Source organism: Gambusia affinis, linkage group LG23 (genome assembly GCF_019740435.1).
Source record: "Gambusia affinis linkage group LG23, SWU_Gaff_1.0, whole genome shotgun sequence".
In the NCBI taxonomy this organism is placed as follows: domain Eukaryota; kingdom Metazoa; phylum Chordata; class Actinopteri; order Cyprinodontiformes; family Poeciliidae; genus Gambusia; species Gambusia affinis.
Genome location: NC_057890.1, coordinates 13,355,968 through 13,382,236, shown reverse-complemented (window position 1 = coordinate 13,382,236; position 26,269 = coordinate 13,355,968). Strand labels below are relative to the sequence as shown.

The 26,269-nt window shown below is 37.8% G+C and overlaps 1 protein-coding gene across 5 annotated transcripts in view; it reads left to right on the top strand.

Annotated features, from left to right (window-relative positions):
* The window catches only part of anks1b (ankyrin repeat and sterile alpha motif domain containing 1B), a 184,575-nt gene that overhangs the window by 66,206 nt on the left and 92,100 nt on the right, over positions 1 to 26,269 (top strand). For 4 of the 5 annotated variants that reach the window (XM_044107729.1, XM_044107728.1, XM_044107731.1 and 1 more), the window contains exons 6-10: positions 4,906 to 4,981; positions 6,377 to 6,478; positions 10,416 to 10,538; positions 12,245 to 12,432; positions 17,677 to 17,808. In XM_044107729.1, coding sequence (XP_043963664.1) covers positions 4,906 to 4,981; positions 6,377 to 6,478; positions 10,416 to 10,538; positions 12,245 to 12,432; positions 17,677 to 17,808 — 621 coding nt within the window. Of the gene's footprint in view, positions 1 to 3,084; positions 3,215 to 4,905; positions 4,982 to 6,376; positions 6,479 to 10,415; positions 10,539 to 12,244; positions 12,433 to 17,676; positions 17,809 to 26,269 lie in introns of those variants that run through there. The other variant, XM_044107732.1, reaches the window with a different exon arrangement.

Below are 26,269 nucleotides of genomic sequence, written 5' to 3'. Positions count from 1 at the left end.
ACTAAACAATTTAAAAAGACCTAACTAAGTATTAAATACATTTAAAAAGACCTAACTAAGTATTAAATACATTTAAAATGACCCAATGAATGGCTCCACAGGTGTGATCTCATCAAATTTGGGCTCTGGCTCGAAATCCTCTACCTCCAAGGTCTTGTCGTGAACGAAGGCCTCCCTCGGTATGATTTCAAATCTTGGCTCCAGTTCTAATGGTTGTACCTGGGAGTCTTTGGTTGACGAAATCTCTGGTAGATAGGTTTCTAGATCTATGATGTCTGATACATCATCTCGAGGAATGTAGGCCTCCACAGGTGAGATTTCATAACACCTGGCCTCCAGTTCTAATTCCTCTTTCAGCAGATTTTTGGTGAAGATCTCTGGAGGATTCACGGCTGCCATGGCCATAGTTTTATTGGCCATGGTGTGGGAGGTTCCTGGTTTTTCTGGTAGGTTCACCGGAGCAACTCTAGAAGAATGTTTCCTAGTGAACTTGGTGAAAAAATCCTTGATCCTCCCTTTCAGTCCTTTGAGCATAGATTGTGGCTCAACTGGGGGTCTGACGGCTTTCCTGGGTTCCTTACTAGATGCATGCAATCTGACAAAAAGATCCTTAACCATTACTTTGATTTCGCCAGCCATATCGTTGATTACTTCATCAACGTGATTGCGTGGATTGTCGTTGGAGTCAGAGTCTAAGATGGAATTGACTCTTTCCACCACATATTGGACAATTAGATGGTTTAAGTTGTCAGTATGTTCTGTTCGGATTTCTCCGCCAACTTTTACGACCTTAGCAAAGGCTTCGGGCAACTTGTTGCCTACGATTGCTTCGATTGCTTCAGTGCTGCAGTTGTCCTTAGAAAGACTATCCAGAGCGGTGGTTATAAAGAGCTCCAGGATATCTTTCAAAATCCTGACCAGAACGCAAGTGGTGGTGGAAGCAGGGTCCCCTGTCGCCAGTCGCATCCACTCCATCCAGGTTAAGTTGGTAAAAAGTGGGTGGACAATACCCCTCAAGATGTTGACTGTGATGCTCTGGGTCTCTACAATTGGAGAAGGCATTGCTTGTTTGAGGTTAGGTTTTACGTTTTCTGTTCTAACAGCGAGATCAACAATGAACTAATCCGTACTCTGCGACAAACGACTGCAAAGTGAGGGTTAGAAAAGAACAAAGTACAAATAAACCCCTATATGACGTCCGTTCACACATCAGAGGCATCAAACCCGTCGAATTCTATGGTCTCACGTAATAAGTCACAATTCCTAGACGTAATGTTAAAAGCTGTTTCCGAATTCTGGGTTTGCATCCGGGTCCTTCGACGACCGGAAGAGAGAAGCTGTGAACAGTTCTAACCTTTAGTTAGCAAAAACATCCAATGCGCTCATTTAAAGCTAGTCAAAAAACAGACATGTGGTAGCCTAATATTGCTTTTATTCAGTTTATTTCACTTTAAAAATGCTCACAGGATGCTGCGCGGTAGGCTGCAGAGACAGATAAGGATAAAAACCAATACTTCTTATTTTATTGGGTAATATTTAACAAGGAACGATGCGGCGGCAAATGATAGCAGCTGTCAATCATGATGACTGGCAGCCCTCGGTGTAACAGTGAGCAGTTTTTGTCGGGTAAGAAGACTACCTCACCTTCTCCCCTTCACAATTAAAGTATACATTCGCCACAATATACTTTATTAGTAAATGTAATTAGAAAGATATATCATTATGGAGAAGGTGTGCGTCCAACCATTGGTAACCATGGAATCAATGCCGCACCGTCATGCAGCCTAGCATGAATGGAAAAAACTGGTTAGCATCTCGTCTTTTGTACGTTTTTACTGCTTTTCCGGTTTAAGGGGAAACAGTGTTTTTGACATATTGACATAAATCATGTGCTGTGAATTCAGACAAAGTCGGTAATTTGATAAACACATCACGAGGGAGGAGGTTAGGGTCGTTTTCTAAGCTAGCCGTTTCCAAACATGGTAAATATCACTGTATATGAGCCCCAACTAGGTGTGTTACGTTCACAGACAAATTAGCTCGACTCGAGCAAGTTAGAAGCCATGAATAAACTGGCAAAACAACTTTGGAAAACAATTTCAGTCGCTTTGTTCAATACTTCGTCCCTCTCCTCCGACGTCTGTCTTTGCACCTCGAACAATTTAGTGACGTAGTTGCAAAGGTAGCTAGTTGATTTCACCAACCTTGCTTAGCTGGCCATGAAAGCTAAAGTTTTTCCTGTTCCTACATCCCCCAGACTGCTGTGTGGTTCTGGATCAGAGCTAAAAAATATATTGGTTATTCTATCAGACTATTATCAGTTGACATTAATCATGTCTCTATAGCGATATATATTGTTTTTGGTTTATTGTCCAGCTCTGACTGATGACCTGTGTTTTAAAAATGAACAAATATCAACTGGGGTTGTCATAAATTGTCTCTAGCTGACAGAAAATTGTACATGTGAGAGGTAGTACAGAGCTGTGTGTAGGTGTGAGTGTGAATTAATAATTTATACAAGCAGGAGTGTTTCTCTTTCTCACTTCCTTCTGTTTCCATTTTAATGAAGGAAATTCCCCGTAGAGAATAATTCTACTACCTGCATGTTTGGTAGGAAACTAACGCAGGGTAAAAGCTGTAGATTTGTACCAGGATGTCGACAGAACAGCGAGTCGTTTCTTTATCTACTCAGAAAGTGTGCTGGTAAAGCACTGTGCTTTTGATCAGCTGCAAGTGTTACGTAAAGCCGTGTTAATTATGTAGAGAGACTCAAATGCACGTCTTAAGTGATTCCTCTGTTGACATGCTGTAAGTGTTTACTCTGTCATCTCATTTCAGCGCAGCCAACAGATCAGACTGCCCCCCACTTTTCAATTGCAGGAAACTCCTCAAGAGTCAGAATCGCCTTTTTGCTTCCTCATGACATTATGGTATTATCGCCAGGGGAAACGGGGCAGGAAGTGGTGTGGGAAGTTGAAAAGGGAAGGTCAGATGTGTCAGAATAAGGGGTGGCTCCCTTCCTGTGCCAGGGCCTCCTCTCATGCATGGGCTTTAAAAACCTGGATGATTTTCTTTTTGGGATTAACCAGCAGAAGTCTTTCTTGAACCTGCCGCAGGCTCTCGATTTTCCTTTTTTTTTTTTTAAGGATCTTTGCAATTGGTTTTCTTTCCCGTGCATCATTGGTGATGTTTCAGGAGAAACGGTTGGGTCACAGTAAGTCTGTTCTGCCGCAGCGCTGCGCTCAGGGTGCAGGCCTGGCTGCCGTCCAGATGATTTGTCTTCATTAAAGCTGGGAGTTAGGTTCACGGCAGTGTTTTCATCTATGTTGACAGGAAGCCAACCATGAAGGATGCAATGTATTTAGCTGTTTGGCTGCATTTACGCTTTGTTGTTTCTGTGTTGATGTGTCCGTCTTTGTGCCCTACATGGACATTGCTTCTTGTAGCGATAGTTGATATTAGATGCAGAAATCAAACTTTTACAAGATTCTGTCACTAAAAAACATCCTACCCCTGTAAACCAGGTTTCTTCTGGAGAGACATAACATGTAATTGTGATAAAAATGATAAGAATTTGACTTTTTTTGTAATTTTTCCAAAAGACCTCATTTAAATCCACTTGTAAGCTCATTAACAAGCAGTTATGAGATGGAAATAATAGTTATGCTCATTTAATAAAACTTTGATGCTGAATTTTCTCTACTTTATGTTATTTTGTGCTGCAAAAGCTCACATCATTGACCCAAGATGCCACTCTTTGGAAGTTTTTATCATCCCTCTCTTATTGTACTTGAGGGTAAGATGAAGTTTTGAAATTGTTCCTGATAATCTGTCACTGTGCATTAAACAGCTATTTCAAATGTTTTAATTATTGCGCTGATTAATAAGTAAAATATATTAAAGTCTGTCTGAAAAATAAAATGGAAAATTTAAATGGAAGTAAAAGGAAACAAAAACCAAAAGTAAAACAAAATGAGTTGGTAGAAAACAAAAAGAGAAAAAAGTAAAACACAGTCAGCAACAATCTGCATCTTCATCGCAGAGTTTTCTAATGGGCCATTAAAAACTTTGAATGTCAAAAAAGAGAAAGATTTGGAACTGAGTTAATATTCTCAGCGTTCTGGATCAGCTGAAGAACTTGAAAAGAACTGCATCAAGCAAAGATTACATCGCAACTAAGTCTACAAATCACAAACACATGCCTGGTTTTTCTCCATTGCTTTGGGTCGAGATGCATCAGATTTTTTAAATATTGCTCAAGTGAAAGAATGTAGTTTTAAAGACTTTACTTTAAGTACATTATGTTGTAAAACCTCCCCAATGTTCCTCACAGTAGCACTCGTAGTCTATTTTTTTTATTGTGTGTAATTAGAGCAGCTTGTTCTCTGCAGCTTAATGAATTTTATATTTCAAACCTCCTTTGGCCAAAACATCCTGAATTTTGTGTTAAAATGTAACTCCATTCACTGAAATCTGTGCTAATAAGCAGAAAAAACCATTAATGTTCCAAGCACCACCACAAACTCCAGAATCGGCTCAACTCTGCAGGTTTTTCTGAGGAGGAAACAGTTTGGTCCTTTATCTGCCTCCCTGTGCTGATTTCATTGTGTTGCATCATACCTGTAATAGTATTAGCACCCAAGGCAGATACTGTAGAATGAGTGAAAATGGGACGTTTCCACACACACAAAAAAAAGTCACTGCATGACTTCTTTTAATCTTTTGACCTGGGAGAGAGATAAATACTTACATCAGATCATAATGATGAATTTGATCCGTTTTAATTGCTGCTCTCTTCTGTGATGTCCGTTGTGCTGTCAGTCCACCTTCGGTCTATTTCTGTGTCCGATTTCAGTTGTAAAAGTTATTGAATATTAACGTGCGTGTTCTCTCCGTTTCTTGCAGACGGAGAATGGGAGTGCCCTTCATGAAGCTGCCCTTTTTGGAAAGATGGATGTAGTTCGCCTTTTGCTTGACTCAGGTGGGACTATAAATATGCTGCGATAAAACAAGTGCTGTGCTTTTTATAGGCCAGCGCTCCCCTTGTTTTTATCGTAACCTGCAGTCAAATGCTCCACATGTTTAGTTATTTATGTAGACGCAAGTGTTCAGTTTTTTCCCCTGTGATGAATTAAAGTTAAACAACTTGAAATGTTTTATTTTTGGCTTTGATAATCACACCTTGCAGGATGTGATATCAATGAATCACTGTTTGATTGTTGAAGTAAATGATACAAAATTGTATGAAAATGAATTCGTATGCTGAATTCTTAAGCTAAAACCATATTTCTGATGAAACAGTACGTTAAACCCTGCACTACTTTCTGGACAATGTTGTCCTTTGGTTGCGCTGCCATCTTCCCTGCAGCTCCCTGTTTCCTGCAGGACTTCCTCCGGCGGCCATACTCCTTCTGGTCAGGGTTACAGTACAACAACATCCTGGATTGTTGTAAATTGTGCTGTCATCATAAATCGTTGGACTTCCTATTTGAAGCTTTGACCGTATTGTATGTTGTTTTGCTAAAATAGTCATAAAAGCTGAACAAAATTCATATTTTGTCAACCACAGACTTCCTTTGTGTGTAACACTGGGACTTTATATGGTTGATGAACACAAAGTAGTGCATGATTTCTGAAGTAGATGAAAAATATTTCCAAAATTGTCTTTTTGTTAAGTTCCTTGTTGACCTTGAAAATATAAAATAAAAAAAATGGGTTTGCGAAAACGTCTCTATACATAAAAGAAGAAAAAATACAAACAACCTTTTCAGAAATTTGGGAGTTAAAAAATTGTGGACAATTACAATTTTCGTTTTGCTTCATTGAATTGTTTGTCTCCCACATAAATTCCAAATAATATTCATTATGTTGTATGAATGTATTTGTAAGACACAATGACGTTTCTAACTTAATTTTGTAACATTTATCAATGAAAACAATGTGCTTCAGTTACAAGAAGCAAATGTTAGAAAAAGCAACAAGAAAGAAATTAATAGATTTTGACAATCGCATCTCAGTTTGTCATTTTGACTTTCATTCATCATTTCAGTCGTATAGAGTGAATTAGTCAGTCAATAATGTGGAAAATTCAATAAAATACTAACATCATCTGCACAAATTAATGGTATTTTGATTATTTGCAATCTCTTAGATTGTGACAGTTGTTTACTCCATAATTTTGTGGTAACTTGTTACTTCAAAATCAAATATTTTGTATTACAATTAAATGAATAACATTTGCGCCTCTAAAAACATTCAATTCACCAGTTTTTGTTTCGTCTTGATTGATTAACTTGTAATGCTGCGTGAAGTTCTGTCAAACATTGTTTTAATTTTTCACTTTTTTGTAACTTATCATTTTGCATGTGAATTTCAGGGATAGACGCCGATTTGAGAGACAGTCAGGGGAGAACAGCGCTGGAGATTCTCAGAGATCACCCAGCGCCTAAATCTCAGCAGATAACTGCTCTTATTCAAGGTAAGAGACCCAGACTGTCACTGAGGGAACCTGAGAATTTGGGGTTGTTGCTGTTGCACAAATAAAAAAGGTAACAGCTTCCAGATTTAAGTGGAGATTTTTGGTGTTTTCACTTTTCCACACTTGACTGCACAGTGATTTGTGTTTGCTCAGAGATCAGTGGCTGCTGTTGGGGTTTTATTGGCTATAGGTGACAGTTGAGATTGAATTTGTTGAATGGTGTGGACATATTGAGCCACAGAGCAGAATATTGGCACATATGACATTGTGACCTTTGGAACAGGTTGTTGTCTAACTGAAAAATCTCGTTTGTTGAGAAACTTTGTCTTCCCTCTGGGAAACAGTGCAAGTTGCTCTGATACCAAAAACAATATAGCATCCGTTCCACATCTCTTCAATTGTCTCACATGGTGTCATTTATGACGTTGTTGATGGGTTTCTGGAATGTGTGAAGTGAAAAGCAGTTAGTTTAAAATCTAAATCTGTTTAGAGAATGATATCTAATAGCAAAAATGCTGAATTAAAAAATACATACATAGGATTTATGTGTCTATTTAGAAGTTCAAACAATGATGTGAATAAAACTTTACATTTTTGCATTAGGACAAAAATGTCAGTACATAAATTAAGGAATTTGAGTAAAGACGACAAAATAATGTATCACAGAGGTTTAAAGCGGAACGGCAAAAGCAAATGCGGTGGATTAGGATGATGATGTCATCAAAGACATGTTGCTGTCTCTGCTGCTGAGAAATTAAGTTATGAGACTGTTATACAGAAACAGTCTTCAGTCAGAGGCGTCTTCAGACTGACTGCTACTGAAGATCTTTCCTCTCCACAGTGTCACCACCAAAAATGACTCTTGAAGGTACTTGAAAGATTAAAACTAACTGTAACTGTTCCAACAGGATTTATTGTGTTTGTTTGGAGGTTAAAGCACTGGAAACCTGATTGGTATTAAGGTGTTAATCCATTAAATGTGTTATAGGCTGCTTCTACAACTGTTTTTGCAGGTAGAATTTATCAAAAGATATTTTTTTTGTTTCAGAATAACTTTTTTCCAGTTTGCCGCTGTGTTCTTTCTCATGATCTTACTTTAATGTGATCTCAATTCATTGGACTTAAATCATTAGGTAACTATGTCATAGATTTGTCCTTTTGGACTTTAAAAAAATACTTTTTGCAGTTTTTCTTTCTTCAACCATGCATTAAAATTCCAGTTTTTGCTCTCGTACATGTTTTGTGTTTAACCAGTGATTACCAGTGTGAATGTCCTCCGCAGTCCCCAAGGATCCAAAAATTACATCTTCTAAACGCGGTGCACATTAAAACGCTGTAATCCTGTGGCTTGGAGGCCTTCTCTGTCTGTCATCGTGGCAGCTATGGCGTGTATAACGGGCACGTAGTTATCGTTAATTTAAAGCAACAGAGATAAAGGCGCACAGAAACCAAGGACTAGTTGGATGAAGAGCATTTGCGAGAGCCAAAGTTAACCACAAATGAGGTTTAATTAGGAGGCGAAAAACAAAAAGAGAAGCTGAGACTCGGGAATGTGACGAGCTGGCAACAAAACTGATAGTTAAGCTGAAAAACACAATGAAATGGAAAGAAGACTGTAATCTGAAGTTTAAAGTACAAAAATCATGGATAGAGAAGTAACAAATTAGCAAAATATTTGCCCTGATCTTATCTGTTCCAGTTAGTTTCTTAAGGATTTGGGTTTTTTGTTGGTGGATGAAATTATAAACGGTTCCAAATACTCGACAGATTTGACTCGGTGTCTTCAGGTGTCTGCAAGAAAAATGTGGGTGAAGCAAGTGTTTATTTTTCAGCATCACAGTGACATGAGTGTATAAGAAGTCTGTCCACTGTGTGTTGAACAGTCTAGAGATGTGAAATGGATGATCTGACCCAACTGGGAAAAAGAGTTTTACAAGCAGTCTGAATGCAATGACACAAACGCAGGAATAATGTTTTCTAGATTTGCTCAGGAGGCGATGCCTGGTATCCTACACATGTTCCTTAAATGGAAGAAATGGGAAGGAGAAGTAAATCTGATGTCTGACTCAAATAATAGTTGCTGGGCAAAAATGAGCAACTTAGAATGTGTGCATATAGGAAACCACTCAGTGATCCAAGATAAACACTTGGCGATGGTGGACAGTTTAAAGGATAAATACAACTGAATGTCATCTGCATACATGTGATGGGCGTTATGTAATAAAGACTGAATATTTTCAGCTAATGGAAGAAAATAATGTGCCTAGAATTGACCCTTGTGGAACACCACAGACTAGAACTTGATGCAGGATCTTCTATTAGATGTATAGCTACTAGAGGTACCGGCGTCACACAACACAGTTAATAGAATGCTTATGGATCTATATTAAATGAGTCTGAATGCTAATATTGAATGAAAATGACAACTTTTTAAAAAGAATTCAATTTAAATGTGCAGCATACAAGTCAAATTAAAGGTGGAACCGGTTTTAAAGTTTTTGCATGACCAAAATCTGCCACAAAATGTTAATTTTGAACACAGTTTATCAGCATAAAGCTGAAATACTTTATATTTTAAGGTGCGTTTTAATATTCTTTTCAATTAATAATACATACAGGAATAAAGAGATATTTAAATGGTCTGGTCTGCTGTGAGCAGATGTTCTTCCACGCCTTTACTTAACTGGACTTTGCATATTTATTAAGTAAAAGGATCCTACTGCTACATTATGAATAGTCCTGCATCAACATGGAAAAAATCTTTATATATTTATATATATGTGCGCTTTGGAAGGGATTACAGCATTCGAAACGTAAAAATTCACGCCGTAGTTGATGTCTGTCACAAACGGTTTCTATCCAAATCCAATCTCACCAAGCCAGAAGTGGGAAGATGTTTGGGCATCAGCATGAACGCGAGGCTGGCCGTGTTTGCTTATGATAGGAAGGAAGAAAGGGCGAGAAGGGCGCACAGCTGCAGCTGGGTGAAAGGATCAGCTGCGAGCCATTTCCTGTTGGAGAGGAGATGGAGAAGGACACACACATGCATAGAGCTTGTAGCTGCTGAGACTCGGCTTCTGGCACATTGTTAGGAATGATTCTCACTTGACTTACTGGATGCCTCATGCTGCACACAAAAAACAAAACAAAAAAATAAATCAACTGGTTGTTGTTATTCTTCCTTATTTCTGCAGTTTGTAGAAAATCTGTAGAAAATGCTAAATAAATATGTCCCTTATTTTCACTCTTTTCTGTTAGATTCATAATTAAATAGCAAAATAGGGGATTATAAACAATTAATCACCCGATAAATTAAAGCAAGCTCAATAATTTCCATTTGCATGATTTATAGCTTTTCTCTTTCTCTCTCTTTATTCCAAAACTGTTCAGGTAGAATTTATCAAAAGATATTTTTCAGTTTGGTCAGTTTGGTCCATTGGTCTCATCTAACCTTTTTGTTCAGAGAGACTTTATAATTAATTTTTATTTGGTGTTTCGGTTATTTTGTTAATTTATTTTGAATATTTAAAACGTCTTCCAGTTACATGGTAAAATTTCATTCGAATTTAAAGTTTATTAATCTTGACAGTGTTACGATGTTGCGATAATATTACAACATTATCACTATAAACATAATTATTTATTGCAATAACTTCTGGGACAATTTATCGTTGATCCTGCTTCGTCTCCTTCTCACTCACTGGAGTTTCTTTCCCCGGTGTTGCTCTATAAACAGCAGAGAGCTCTGCCAGCCGGAGCTGTGAAGTGATTTTGTGGCAAAGGAGGAGGTGTGAATTGAATGCAGCTCAAGCTGTTTTCCATGCTGCTGATTGCTCTACTTTATTGATCCAGGAAGAATAACTGAAGTGGGATCTCTGACCCGGTCTGGCTGGTACCGTTTTGTCCTTACACTCATTGACCGTCCATGTCTTTGTAGAGTACATGATGGACGACATGGAGAGACAAAGTCTTTTGGAAGAGCCGGTCCGGAAGTGTCCCGTACCCGCACCTCGGACCTCGATCTCCTCGCCTGCTGCCTCGCCGTCCCTCCGACATAAGAGTGAGTTGGAAGACGGCTGATTTTTCTCTGTTTGAACATTATTCCATTTGTGACCCATTTTCAGTTCACTATCAGAGACCAACATATTTTTATTCCAAGGACTTTATAATTACATGCAGCCCAGGGATTTGGAAGAGAAAAAGGCCCACAGCTTCATAGATCCTCCACCGTACTTTACAGTGGTCATAATGTGCTTTTCTGAAATTAACTGTGAAACTTTGTCTTGCTTGGTTTACCCATCGGCTTGAAACATTTAAATTAATTCACCGACTGTAGTCAATTATTTAAATTAATCACGATTAACTGATTATAATCAACTGATTTAGTAATCAATTAAGCGTTAAGAAAAGACAGACTTAAAAAAAGAGGCCATTTACCAAAAGAACAGCGTACACAGATCAGTATTTAGAAAAAATGTGTCCAAAACAATCTGTTTTGCATTTAAGATTGACAAAAAATCCCTGTCTGAAAATATGTTCTACCCAAAACTCCTCAAATGACTAAACTTTAGCTTCACCTAGTTCAAAATCTGTTAAAAACTCCTATTAGACTCATTCTTATTTGAAGACAGAAATGTGTTCATTTACATCTTTTAATGCATTTCTAATATGATAATTGAATATAATTTAATGAAAAATCAGCAGAATTGATCACGTTTCTTTTCTGATTAATTGTCAGAATAATTAATAGTTAAATCAAAGAGTGAAATAATCATTAGTTGTAGCCCTACTGTAGATATGATAAAAATTTGATATGTCACTGTTTTATTGTAGTCATTATCGGATTTTTGTTTTCCTCACACTGAAAAGTGGTTTTGAGAAAGTGGCCGCTAAGTCACAGGAAGTGATGAATTTACCAATTAAATTCCTCAAAATCTTGTAGCCAATCAAGATTGTTTACTTTAATCTACTTAAAGTAAAATTAATAAAGTGCTCGAGTTTTGTTGGAAGTTTTACTCCACAGAATAAATGTATTTGAATATATCTTTCAATGTAGATTTATGCTGCTGCAATAAAACTCATGTAAGGCTGTCAACAGAACTATGAATGTTTAAATCCACAAGATTATACGTGTTTAAAATCCGAATACTCAAGATTTATAACTTAAAGTAATTCTGCAACAACAGCAAGGAAAACAGCGCCTCACAATGTTTTTAAAAATTGGTTAGCCCTCTTAACGTTTCTGCTTGATCCTTCAATCAGAGGTTAAAGTAAATACTGACACTATGCACAATATGCACAAACATGCACAATAATATTCCAGTAAAACCAGGCAATATTTACATAAAATGATCACAATGCATTTGCTGCATTCGGTTTAGTTCATGAATTATTGCTCAGGACTGTATTCCAGATAGAAACTAATTAATGTGTCTGATTATCATAAACACAGTCAGGTTGCTAAATATTCAAAATATGTGTTTTTTCATTATTCTGTCATAAAAATGAGGTCTTCTACAGGGGAACAATTACTGCCCATCTGTGTAGCCATGTGTTAAACTGGTCCAACACTGCCCCCTCTGTTAGAAATATGGCATAACAAGTCACATTCCTTCATTTCTCCTGTTCTATTAACTATTTAAAAATATAAAGAGTTGATTATCATTTACCAGAAAACAGATAAAATAGGTCTAGTCTTCTATTTTTGCTAAACTAAATAATCTTTACTTTTTAATCCTCCTCCTCTCATTCTCTCTCCTTCCACAGATGATGCCGTGACGAGCGAACTGTCGAAACTGCTCCATGACATCAAGAAGTGCCGGGACCGGGACTACTCCTTCGAGGAGCTCTGCCACACCATCTCGTCCCACTCCATGGACAGCTTCGGCAGCGGGCGACTGTCTGACGAGGAGCGCCCCGACAGACCGAACGGCACCTTAACTCGAGTCAGCAAGGTACTTTTAGAATTAAATTAGCATCTGGTACAAATCCCAGAAGTTTACATCCATTCATCCAGGTAATCAGTGTCGTATTTCTGGGTGAAATGGTAATGATTTTTGTTGAAATTGATAAACAGACACACTAATCTGTGGATAAATGTTCCTGAGACACTTTTTGTGTCTCTGGCTGGATATGTGAGCATGCTTTTAGACAAAATTGATCATTTCATCTCTGCCACATACCTGACCTTTAAGTATAATATTTACATTTTCACTGAGTACAAGATCTTTCCAGTGGAGTCATTGTCCTGTTAGACAATTTCCTCAAAATTTCAACCATTGAGTATAATTTTGATCCATGCAAGATTGTTTAAACTTTAGTCAGAAAAATCTCTGATGTTATCTAATAATTTCATGCTGCAAAAACTGTTTAAATAGACCCTGTAAACCCCAATATAAGCATGAAAACAGCTATGATGAATGCATATAAAGTATGAGTCTCTGTTGAAACATTTAAAATCAAGTTTAAAAGAAATCAGTGTAATCGTATTGTAACGTGGGATTGGATGGTGTTACGCGCAGCTTCCTGTTTACTTTAGGAAGAGGTGTACGCTAAACAGATGGCGTATGAAAATCTCCGTTACGTTGTGCAGATTTAGCCCACGCTTCACATATCATTTCGTGGGCAGGAGTGTTTTGGTTTCCTGTGCAGATTATCGACACAGAGAGGGAAAACACTCATTTATACATTCTGTGTTCCTGTTTTTACTTGTCCTGTTAAACATTCAGACTTTAAACTCCAACAGCGCTTCCAGGGAATATCAGATAGATGTTTGAAGGCTACGCTTGAAGGATTTTTATCCATTGTCTCTACTATTCACTTTCTACAAACCACAGTCAGCTGTGTTACAAAATAATTTATTCCTACTGGTGCAACTTCTTTTTTTCAGCTTGTTTTACATTTCCTGTCATTAAGGATGCAAATTAGAGAATATTTAATCAAGATTTTGATTTCTTTAGATCCCAACTCCTGAAAAGCGTCTGCTGAAATCGATGTTTTCTGATCAGAGCGGTTTTATTCAAACTTTGGGCTGTTTTTCTCAACACATAAAACTTAAGACTTGAACTTAACGTTGACCAACATGACAAGCTTGAAAGTAAATTTTCAAATGTTAGTGTGGTAACCCAAATGGACTCCTGACGTACATCAATGTAGGATTAGAGACGCCCTATCTGTCATGGATTTCATGAGAAAATATTTATTTCAGTCAGTAAGAGAATTGAAAGAAAAATGCTTGCGAACTTCTGTGCATGACAATAGTTAAAAAAAAAAACCAGCTGCTGCTGCCAACTCTTAAAATTTTTTGGGGTGTAAATGTTTTCAAAATAGTATGTAAATCTGATAAATGAAAACACAAAATCCTTTCTAACAAGACGGTAATTAAATATTTATGAGTGGAGTGGGAACGGCACGCGTTTTTGACAGATCCTAGAGAAGCTGCTGCAAGTACTGATAAATAATAAGATAAGGTCTTATTAAAGAACCAACTCTTCAAACATTTTCTGCTTTCTCTAACTTCTTCTTGTCATTATTTTTAACTCAATTTATCTATAATTGTCATATATTTACAATTACATTTGATCTTGTTGCTGGATTAAATTGACTCCATTGCTGATCCATATTGGTGTTATTTTTGTTCCTTCCTCTTCGTACTTTGGTTTGTACTTTCTCAGATTCCCCAGCAGAGGGCAGTATCAGGCAAACATGCTAAAAACGCCGTTCTTGCTGCAGTTAGAGAACGGCTGTAATGTGTCTGTTGAACGAACAGCTACTCAGAGCCTGGAGATGTTAGTTTTTTTGTCATTGCTCCATGTGTAGACTAAAAACTGATCAGACCTCAACTGGATTTATTGGGTTTTTTTTTGTTTTTTTTACAAACCGATCGGAAAACTTCAGCTTCCATGCAGATCGTTTCCACCTGAGTCTTCATGCCACGGATTCCCACACAGAAATTAGTGTGTGTCTGCGCTTTGTACTCCCTCATTACAGCACGTCTGTTTCTCTTTCTCTCCTTTCTTTGGGTGTTGTGACGTGGATCAATAGCTCATCATTTTCCCATGTCTGCTCTGTGTGAATGGAAGTCAAATTATATTTACCTGCAGCAACACATGCAGTAAAACCATGAGGCTCACACACCTGTGTCTGAGCAGTGAAGACACACACCTCTGGTCATTTAGGCTGTAATTATCTCAATCCATCTTATCCCTCGCTCTCTCAATAAGCACCAATTTAGGTTGTGTTCCGGACTTGCTTTGTGTGTGTGTTTTTGTGCTTCAGGGCTGGTGTGTGAACATGTTTCCAGGGCCATTAGTTTGTGATTTAGTGAGGCCATTAGTCATGAATAAAGCTCTGAACAGCTCTCTGACATGGCATCTCGCTGTGGCACTGTGCCCATTGTGTGCAGTGGGGAAGAATACAACTCGGTGTGTGTGTGGTAGCTGGAGCCAAGAGGCAAAATAAGAAACAAGACGAGTATTTTCTCAGACCTGCCTTAACCTAAAAAGGAGCAGCACAAGTCCACAATGTAGCTCATATGTAATATTTTTAGCGTTTTATGTAAACAACTCCATAAAATTATGCTATATGATCATTTTAAATGTTTTTGTTTGAATTAGTTACAAATGAAGAGCAGTAGTGCCACCTAGTGGGTGCAATGACATTTGTACTTATTTGGAAAAAAAAATTTTATGCAATAAAATAATTCAATTTAGAGCAGGGGAGACGAGTTATATTTTGTTCTGGTGTGTTTTAGTATTTTTGAATTTTATGAAGCATTTTCAGTCTTGTTTTTATGTAAACCTGAATTTATTTTATTACAGTAAGTCTGTAAGACCTAATTTTCTAACAAGTTGCTCAATTCAAGAGCAAATGTATAAAAATATGTTTTTTCTTGTTTACAGTTAATTTCTTAAAGTAAAATGTAAGATTTCTACTTTTATTTATTTTATTTCTAAATAAAGAAGCATTTTATGATCAAAATTACTTCATTAGATTATATAAAAAAACAATATAACACTAATATTGTCCCACTCATCGTCCTCGATGGAGAAGAGCCTCTTCTGATGCCTTCAACAAGTGAACGAATGTAATAAATTGCAACATTTATACATTTATTTTTCCTTTTTTAAATATTTGAATGCCCCAATTCTTTTTACAAATTACAGTAAAATGTTTATTACATTTTAACTAAGCAGACAGCTCTTATTCCTGACTCGACTGAATTATATCAAACGTGTTTTAACATTTTACTTTATTGTATTTATTCTCCAATAAAAGTTTAATTCTGTATTTTGACGTGGCTTGTTGAAGTAACAATGTGTTCCCTTTTGTGTAACTCAACGATTTTTGTCATTGGCAAAGTTTCTCTGTGAGGAGGTTTCCATAGCAACTGTCCCAAACTTTTCTAACTCTGCTCCTGTAAGTAATGAAGCAGTTTGAGCACTAAGACGGAGGGTAGACAGGTTTCTAGCAGCCACAATCATTATGACAATATCTAAACGTCTTTATTCAGACTTTATACAAATCATAATCTTTTCTGATATGAAATTAACTCTTCTGTCCATCAAATGAGACGAGATAATTCCTGAAAGGTTGCATGATGCAGACGCAGAGCATGCTTTGACAGCCTGTGTTATATTGATTAGCTTTGCAGCTCTCTGTTGAATAATTAAACAGATCCTTCTCTTTGAACATGGGCTGACATTAGATTGTTACTGTAATGAAAGGAAACGCCTCCCATCCTGTGCAGCATGTGTTTTTGGCCACTGCAGTCCATTTTAGATGGATCGATGCCTGATTGTTGCAAAAGGCCCTCTGCAGTGTGCAGCGACTGGTCCACCTTTTACCACCCATCATTCCATTCTTTTTTCATTTGCTGCTTAAAATGTTTTCTCCATCCTTCCTCTTGCGGCTTTCTTCTCCTTGTGTTCGTATTCACTTTTTGCAACCTGCTGGGGTTTGTGTCCTCAGCTGCATGGAGGTTCACAGAGGAATCAGGTGGGATATATCATCTGTCCTAATGCACCTCACACACACACACACGCCCACGCACACACACCCCAACACACGCGGAGAGACAAGCCCCCAAGAAAACATTTTGTAGATGTGTGTAAGTTTCCTTCTTCTTCTTTGTCAGTACTCCCTGTACTGTGTTGTCCTTTATGTGACCAAACCACTGTAGCTCTGTCTTTGTTTTTAGGATCTCGTTTTCGATGACCAAATTGAAATTCCGAAAATGAATTTGGCTTAATGGAAACACACCAATTCAGAAAAACTCACATTTTTGATGAAAATAGGAAGAAGACGACAGGAAGTAGTAGGAGGATGATGGTGCGTCCTATTTTTTAAAGACTTGATTCTTAATTATTGGAAACACTGCAGTTATGAATTGTTTTTTCAACATTAACGGATATTGTAAAAGTTTTCCACACATTTTTAATGGAAATGCAGCTGGTGACTGCACATCCATCAAAGCAATAGAAAACTTGTGCGTGGTGCACAAGTAAGTTCGTTTTTGACACTTTTTACTTGGCGCTTTTGGTGCTCCATTATGCTTCTCTAATCGTGCCACCGACCAATCATTAACCACCATTAGTGCTTCGAAAGAGAAATATGAAGCAGTTATTGTTAGTTTTAGGCGTTAAAAAAAGCCAACAAGAAAACCCAGTTTATTAGTATGGTGTTAATTAGTCAGCAGGTGGATGTGCTTCAGCACAGCTGTATCAGATATTTAGATCAGCAGGATTCTGTCTCAGTTCATGCTGAGGAAGTAATTCTTGTTTGGATTAAGGAAGCATCAGAAAGCTGCCAGACATGGACCCAGAAGAGTTTAGGACCACCGATCTGACAATTAGCATTGAATTCCTGTCTGTGTCTCGGATGTTATTGATGATTCCCTGCTTCATCACACCTGACTGAAATTAAAGGCTCATTATCAGGCCTCTGCAAACTTTAAGGAGATGATGAAAGTCGTTTGATCAGCTGTGGTTAAGCAAAGACTGAAACTGCAATTGAACGGGCCCGGCGGACTGAAATTAGGACACCATTGTTTTATGAAAGGTTTATTACGCTGATTCCTCATAATTTGCAGTAATTAGACTCCAAGTTCCATTTGAAACATTTAGTTGTTTGATTTTATTGACTCATTTTAGATCACAGGTCTTACAAATGCAATCATTGCACCGGTTTTGTGCCAACAGCGTCCCACCCCGCCCCTCGCTGCAGCAGCGGAGGAAGACGAGGCAGAAAAGACGTGCGGCCCCTCTGGATTCTGGGAAGCTCTCACCCCTTGCAATGGCTGCCGCAACCTCGGCTTTTCCAGCGTCTCTCAGGTACATAAACACAACACAATGAATATCGTAGATGCAACTTTGCTCCCCTCCATGTGCATGCTGTGCAAATGACAACCTAATAAAGAGATTGTCATTTAATATTAGTACATTTTCATTTAGCATATGTCTGTTGTATGTTGCTGTAGAAAACAGACATAGAAGTTGAGTGAAATGACAGCTTGGTTACGCTGGCTGAATTTTTTATTTTTTTTGTCCACTGGTTACCTTGGGAACGCAGTGAATAAGACTTTCTCTCTGGCAGTTCTGAGTATTTTCTGCTCAGTTTTCCTCCTTTCTCTGTTGAAAAATGAAAACTTCTTAAGCATTATTCATCACAAGTAGCTCTTGGATCATTTTATTTTGAATAAGAAGATGTTCAAATATCTATTTATTAAAGGTTACTCATCCCTCTAGAAGGAACGTAATGGAAATCGGGGGATTTACAAACCAAATTCCTTTCCTGCTGCTGTTCCTGCCCAGTCGGCTCTGCATGCTTTGCCTATAAATGTGGTTAAACTTGCATCAATGAATGTTTAGTAATGAAATGCATGCTGGCTCTAGCAGCAGGACACCTGACATTTACAACAGAGCAGACCCTGTGTCTTGTCCTCTGGCAGCCTGCCTGGCAGCCTGGCTCGCTGCCTGGAGAGGTTCGCACCTGCATAGCCGGCCGTTTGTGCTAATGTTGTTTAAAAGAGAAAGGAAAGAGTTTCTGCGCAATAGTTGAAATATGTGGAAACATGAAAGCATATCAGCATTATCATCTAGACTTTCTGTCTTTGTGAGTTTAACAGAGGAGGAAGAGAAAAGGGAAATGAGGTTGGCATAATTTGATTCTAACTGCTGAGAAATAAAATAATTCCTACGACGTCTGAAAAAGTGAGATTCTGGAATTACATTTAGACAATTCCCAGGTCTGGGTAATTTGGGGAGAAAATGACAATTTCTAGAAATCTTTCCCATCTGTCTGCATTTCGGCTCCCAGTGTTTTCAAGTCTCTGTTTTGTCCAAGATTTAATTACATCCTCATGATGCTGGGGGTTTTTTTTTCGTTCTAGGAGAAGTTAATTATTTAGTTTTTATAAAAAGAAACGCATGCAACCTAATAAGCTGGGAGCACAGGATGCAAGATTCAATTTGTTCATCATTACACAACAGATTGCATAATGAAGTTAGAGGCTGTCTCCCTCTAGTTGACAGAAACCTGCAAATAGAAATAAAATGACTGGTTGGTTAGGAGGGGATGAAGTAAAACGTGGAGACCAATCTGAACATCTGGAGAAACTTTGTAGTTGTCAGGAACGTTCACTTTGGTGTTGTCTCCCCTGGCAACGTCTTAAAAGTCAAACGGTGATGATTAAATATAACGTACTTAAATCCATGTTTCTGTATCACAATATCACCCAAAATTGTGCTTTATGTTATAAGAAAGTGTAGTACAATGTGAGTGTGTATTTAATTGCTATGCATTTCAAGACGCCACAACTTGAGGAAGATTTTACTTTCTATGTTTGTTTTAAAGCATGTGTCAAACTCGAGGCCCGTGGGCCAAATCTGGCCCGCCACAGCATCTTATGTGGCCTTCTAGATTCTAGACGAAACACTAACTGTACTTAAATATTATGTTATCAGTCAAATCAATGAAGTTTTTTTCTATTTACTGCCAAATTATATCTATAAGTCCCTCCAGTCTCTTTCAAATTTTTGTGAAAATTCATCCAAAATCAACAAATTCCTACACTTTTTTATGCTAATGCATAATTGGGAGTTTATTGCAAATTTTTCTCAAAAATTGTCAAAAACGTTCTGACTTGCATTAAAATGCTGCCTCAGCCTTAATTGATGTCCAGGATCTATTCAGTAATAGAAAGTCACATCTACTGTCACAAGTAAGCACAAATATTGCAAATATTTCCAAATTTCTACCACAAACACTAAAAGAATCACAAAGTCAAAAAAGATTTCCAATAATATTATTTAATTTTAAGAATTTATTGATATTTTAGCAGTTTGTGAACAGGCGTCATGATCTTGGTATCACCCAAAATGAGTTTGACACCCTTGTTTTAAAGTTTTAATTTAAAAAATACACTTGGACTTTGGGGTTTGTATGAAATATGTTCTATTTAATATAATAAAATTATTTTTGTTTCGACTTTCATAATCATTTTGTCATTGAATACAATTTTAACAGTTAAACAGGAAAACGGATCAAATTCTGTTTTTAAAAGCTGATAGGAAACCGACCTGTCAGTGTTTAAAAACAGATTTTGTTGTTCTTAGACAATTTAATTTTTCATTTCATCTGCAGATCCATGGTTTTCAATGTTTTGATTTTCTTCTACTCGATTCATCCACATTTAATGATGTTAAATATGTACGTTTTATTGTTTTTTTTTTTTTACATAATTCCAATACTTTGACTCTCTTAGGAAGTATTTATCGCTTGTTCTTGTTTGTGCGTTACGTGAAGATAAGCAGGTTTGCTGCAGGAAGTGTTTCCTGTTGAGAACGGTCCTCACCACTCGCAGCATTTCTCCTGTCGTTGACTTCTCAAAGTCGTCAGATCCTGGGTGGAAGTTTCCCCGTTTGACGTCAGCTCCGACCTGAAAGCCTTTAAAGCAGAATCATGTCATAGGCAACAGAGAGAGATGTTTCACCAGTAAAGGAAAAGGGTTCGGCTGGAGAGAGATTGACTAGGTTGCCAGGCAACACAGAAATTTAATAGATGGCAAATGTGGGATGTTCACGATTTGAAAAGGGAAAAAAAAACCCTGAGCCACATCAGCACAGGTGCGTCAAAGAGCTGCATGCATCAGCTTCTTCCATTCTCCTTCATTACTTTTCTTTCTGTTTCTACCAAACTTCTTCTTTTTGGCGTCCTCTTTTAGAAGATCAGAGCTCCCCTTATTGATCTGGGAAAGGTCATATGAGCTCAGAAGGAGATCAGGAAGCTACAAGAGTTACTGAAGATGTTAATCATCAGAAGCAGGTGTTTCTGAGATGCTAGTCATTTATCCAACAACTTTAGATCATAAAGTGGAACTATAAAGAAAATTTACATGGTTAAGAAATATTTTTCCAAAAGAGAAATCTTAAAAGTGTGGCGGGCATCTGTTGTACCTCCAATACCTCTTAACCTCTTACCTACGGTACTGCAAATTTGGCTGGATCGCCAGCGCTCTGTTTGATCTGATAGGATTAATAATAAATAATTACTTTGTGTTGGTCTGCCATATATTCCCACTTAAATCTTATCAAAGTTTGTGGTTTTATCCAGAAAAATGGGTATAAACAAAGTCAGAGAAAAATCATAGTACCTGTTCTGAAAATTTGTTTTTGAGTCTTTTTATTTTTGTATTTCATTTTGCTTTTTGAATTCTCATTTTCTGTTTTGGTTTGAAAAATGCTACAGTCCACAGACCAGGCTGAATCTTGTAATTATTTTGTGTATTTTAGTTGCTATGATTCTCATATTTTGACTCAGTTTTTTCTTCGCCGCTGATGCCTCTCTCTTTCTCTCTCCCTCTTTCTCTCTCTGTTGTTTAACAGAGCAGCTCAAAGTCCACAGTGTCCTTGTTAATGGACTTTATTCTCTGGAGAGTGCAGCGTTTGGCTGCTAAAGTAACTTTCGACACAAAAACACCTCTAACTCTAACGCCTTAGGAGTTTTGCGAGACAAAAGACAAAAAGTTGTGTTAATTTTGTCCAGCTAGGATTTGCATGTATTATTCCTGAGGTGAAAATTACCTGCAGCAAAAGTTTTACCCAATTTTAAAAAATCAGATTTGATAGAGTGTCAGGACTTCAGTTTTAAAATCTTGCCAGATATCTTCAACTAGCTTTTTTTCTGGACATTGATTGGGCCATCTTTACACACAAATTTGACCCAAATTTTGTAGCCTTGTCTATTCTCGAGAATCGAGAACCCTCAGCATGACGCAGCCTCCACCATTCTTCACTTTGGTGAGGCTGTGATCAACTTTTTTCCTAATGCTGTATCTTTTTTTTTTCCTGGGTGAAACATAGGTGATTTAATTGTTTGCAGATGAGTCATACTGGGAAGCACAAAAGATAATCTTCTGGCTATATTTCTCCCAGAATAAAATTCACACAGTCTCTTGAATCATTCACTGCTGTTTATTTAAAAACACATCCTCTGTCAGGCTGCACTGGAGGTTCATCATTAAGGTGTGGGAATCGTTGAGGTAGCACAAAAGAAAACGGCAGAAATCCTCTGAAGATATTTTTCAGCATCATGCCTGAAATATAAATGCAGAATCCCTAATAAATAAGACAGGAAGTTGATTAAACATGCTCCCTCGTGCAGAAGAGAAATACAAAGATATTCTGCAAAACAGCAGGAGTTATTTAATGTCATTACACTTGTGATGGAAAAGAAATGACATGTTACTTTGGATCTGTTTAGTTTATACTGTGGAAAGTTATTTCTATTTATTATAACTCTAAGCTCTCCAGCTAAAGATCCAAGGTGAACACTTGTTCATTGTCCGTGTGAATGCTGTGGGATTATTTCTGGAGCCAGGATAAGCCATACTTTGATCTTTGCTCAGTACAGCGGCCGTCATGAGGAATGTGAAAGATGTTTTCTTCTCAGTGACCCATCGTTACCTCAGACTAGCTTACTTCTCTCAAACCAAACAATCCAAGTGGAAAATCAACCTTTTTTGTTCATTGTTAGAAATTAAGATCTGAAAATGTTTTTGTCTTCTTCCCCTTTTACTGTAAAACTATAAACAAAATCCACACCAACCAACAAACTATCCTGAGAAATCAGGGTTGAGGATGAGTGGAGTTAGGTTATAAAATCATTTCCAAAGCAGCCTAGTGGTTCAGTATAACTTTGGAGGAGTTGCAGAGAGCCACAACTCAGGTGGGAGAATTAGTTGGTAGGATAAGTATTATAAATATGATCTTTAATAAATGAAAACCTGGAAAGGTCAAAAAATCAAACATATAGACAGAGTTACAACAGATAACTTATTTGAAATCATCCCCAGTGTGTTTGAGTGGTTTAGTCAAAGTCTGTGCTACAAATGTAAAAATGCTATTTATGAACAATCCCCATCCTGTTGATGATTCTTTTACAAAGAAAAATTGGCAAAACTGTACCATCTGTTCACAAAGCAGAATGAAATTTTACCTTTAAAAATGTATAAAAAGGGCTTGAATTTGACCCTAAAACATAATTATCTGTAGCATCTATTAATCTGTATTTGCTGAGGTGCTATAAAATAAGCTTGTTTCTTTTTTAAGAATGTAAATAAATTTGTTTCTGTGAGTTTATTTTTTTTTGTTGTCCTCCACGATCAGCGAGGGCTTAAGAGGGTCCATTGTCCTCCGCCGCGTCCGGCCCTCCCCTTTCTCTCTAATCAAATAGTCTCCATGAGGAAATGCCAGCAGATTATAGCATCTATTCATATCTGATGGCCTTTGAACTCGGATCTCAGAGTGCAGGGTTTGGGTAACAATTCCTGGTCTGACACAGACTGAAAGACCCGCTGGATTTAAGACTTCAAGACATAAAAAGTGAAAATAATCACTGCAGAAGACTACTTCCTCTCTGGGTGGACAAAACACAATTACAGTTTGGAATAGGACAGAAGGAAAATCTTAAAGTATGCAGAAAGTCGTCACATGATCAAACGAGGCATTTCCTGCAGCCGCTCTGCGTTTTTACACACATATAATCAGAAAGTGTTTCATGTAATCCTGCAGTCACATGCACTCAGATGTTTAATCTGCCCGGAGCGCTGGGACGGGAGCCGCATACGACCTGCTAATTAGTGGCCAGAGGAGGCCTCCGTTTGTCTGTGCTCTTCCTGTGCGCCTCAGAAACAAGTCTGTCTGTGTCCCTATCTCTGCCCTGAAAGATAGAAAGGGAGGGCGGTTTTCTTTCGGACCGCTTAGAGCGACTTTTAGCAAATTTAGGAGCTGGTCAGGAGGAGCACCAGGAAGAAAAACCATCAGAATAGCAGGTAAATGTTGTAGTGTTTCATCTTCATGCTTGAGTGAGAAGGAATTTCAATTTCATATTTTTCAAAAATTGAAATATTTAGTCTCTCTGCTCTCATTTCCCTTAGAAAACGAACCTTTATGTGTCTGTTTGCCCGTCATTCCAGTGTTTTTCTTACATTTGTGTGTGTGTGAGGAAATCCCTGCTCCCTAACTCACCGCACTCCCACTTCCTCCGCTTCCCTTCCTCGGCACAAACTCAGTTTTCCTCTTCCCGCTCTGTCTGTCCCGTGCTCATCTCCGTGGGATTCGCTGACACAAATCTTCCAAAGTAAGTGTTGACTCGGATCCTGGTGGCTTTACTTCAGCCTGTGCTTTCTGCTGCTTTCTCTCTCTGTTGTCTATCGTTTCCTTGTTATGTGTGGCCATTTGACATATTTTTGCCTGTTGTTTTAGCTCAACAGGTGAGGTGGAGATAGCTTTGTTCTTTTTTTTTATTTTAATCAGCATTTTTAGAAAGCTCAGGTTTACCAGAATATCTTCCTAAATGTTTCTTTTTTTTATTTAATTCATTCCTCAGCTGGAATTACTTTGCATTATAAATACTTCATTAATTCACTGTGACATTTATCTAAGCCACCAGGGCTCTAATAATCATCAGCCTTTCTTTCCTCTATTGCATTTATTGCGACTAACACTTTATTAAATCAGGACTGAACGCCTGTGTTCTGTCACTTCCTCTCTAATTCAAAATGGAAATCTTTCTGTTTCTTTTTGACTTTCACTTCCAGTAGCTCTCCTGAGATTTTAACTTCATTTGCTTTGAAGGACAACGCCCTCTTCCACTGCGTGCCACAAAGTAATCTGCTGCATTTCCTGCCTAATTTGACCTGGTGACACACAAGTTCATGTTCACAAAATCCTCCAAGATATTCAGGGAAATCCTGCACTTTGTTTGTCTTTTCCGTATATTTGAGAAGTTTCCTAATGGTAGAACTGCTTGTAAAAGTTTAGAAGGCTATTTGGGGAAAAGTTAAGGTCTAAAAGTAACTTCTATATACTGTAATAATACAGAATACTTTGACATGACAGAGATGATCAATGTGACATGAACATGAAGGCAGAAAAGGTATAACCTTATTGATAAACTACATGAATTTCCTAAAGTGGAAAATTATCTGTCATTTATTTATTGGTTTGACTAATTTGTTCTTCTGTCTCACTTCTTTCTATTTATATATTTTGTATGTGTGTAGTCAAATTGAAAAATGTGTGTTACGTGGGTCTAAATTGAGGAAGTGAAGAAGTCTTTTTTTGTGTTTGTATCAGACACCTTTCGAATAGTGAATGTATATTGGAATCAGGAGTGTGGAATTAATTTGCACTTCTGCTCATTGTTTGTATTTTTTCCCACATTTAAAGAACCCAACTCTTTGGAATACTATGTCAGTATTCTTAATGTCTGATCTGATCAGACAGTTTTACTTCCAGCATCAAGCGTCTTACATGCTGAGGTGAGTAATTGTGTAAATCAAAGTAGGATACACTCGAATATGACTTAACTATTTTTTTGTTTGCTTTTTTTTTCCACCGCTGGTTTCTTAAAGGAACAGGTTTTTCTTTTAGTTTGGTGTGAAATCTTGAACTATCCAGTCTGTTGACCCAAATCAGTGTCAGCTGACTCAGGCCATGTGTGGAGTGAAGGCAGACAAGCCTGACTGGACCAGCATTAACCAGTAATGACAATCTAATTGAGAGATGATGAAGACTGAAAGGAGCAAAAAAAAAAAAAAAAAAAGAGTGAAGGATATGGCTCTTTGAGTTTGTTGGCTTTCTGTGAAATACATTTGAAATTGAGAGTCAGTGAAGTGAGAGAAACCATCAGCAGACTGATTGCTCTCTCAGCCAAAGTGATTTATGGTTTTGGAGTGTGCTCTCTGGAAGATTGATAGCCTGGTGCAGTGTGGGTAATGTAGTAGCAGATAATAGCAAGAAGACTAATAGGTTTTGAATTACAAAAAAAGGTAGGAAGTAGGTGTAGGAGGGGTATAATGGAGTCATTTCATAAACATATTTAAACCAGTGATAAGACGAGGCGTAACCACACCCAAGCTGCGGTCATAGTGACATGTTAACCACTGATCCCATTAGGAAAGCTGCAACGTCGGCCAAATGACGCTCCAGAACGATGAGTCCCGTGTTGTGGGGAAAGGACGTCAAAAGGCGGAGAATGGGGAAGAGAATGTTTTGTCTTGTTGGGTGGAATCACGGCGTCTCCTGTAACCTTTCCTCCTTCTCCACATTGCTGCTGTTTTTCATTCCTTTCCTGTACACATCTGCCTCACTGATAAGGGACATTTGGGCTTTGGCTCGCTCTCTGAGCCCAGTGGGACTCAACCTTTTCACTGCAGCTGCAGGAATGTGCAATGTGAAATCTCCTTGTTGTATCCCACAAAGGTGGCTCCAAAATCGACATTTATGTTTT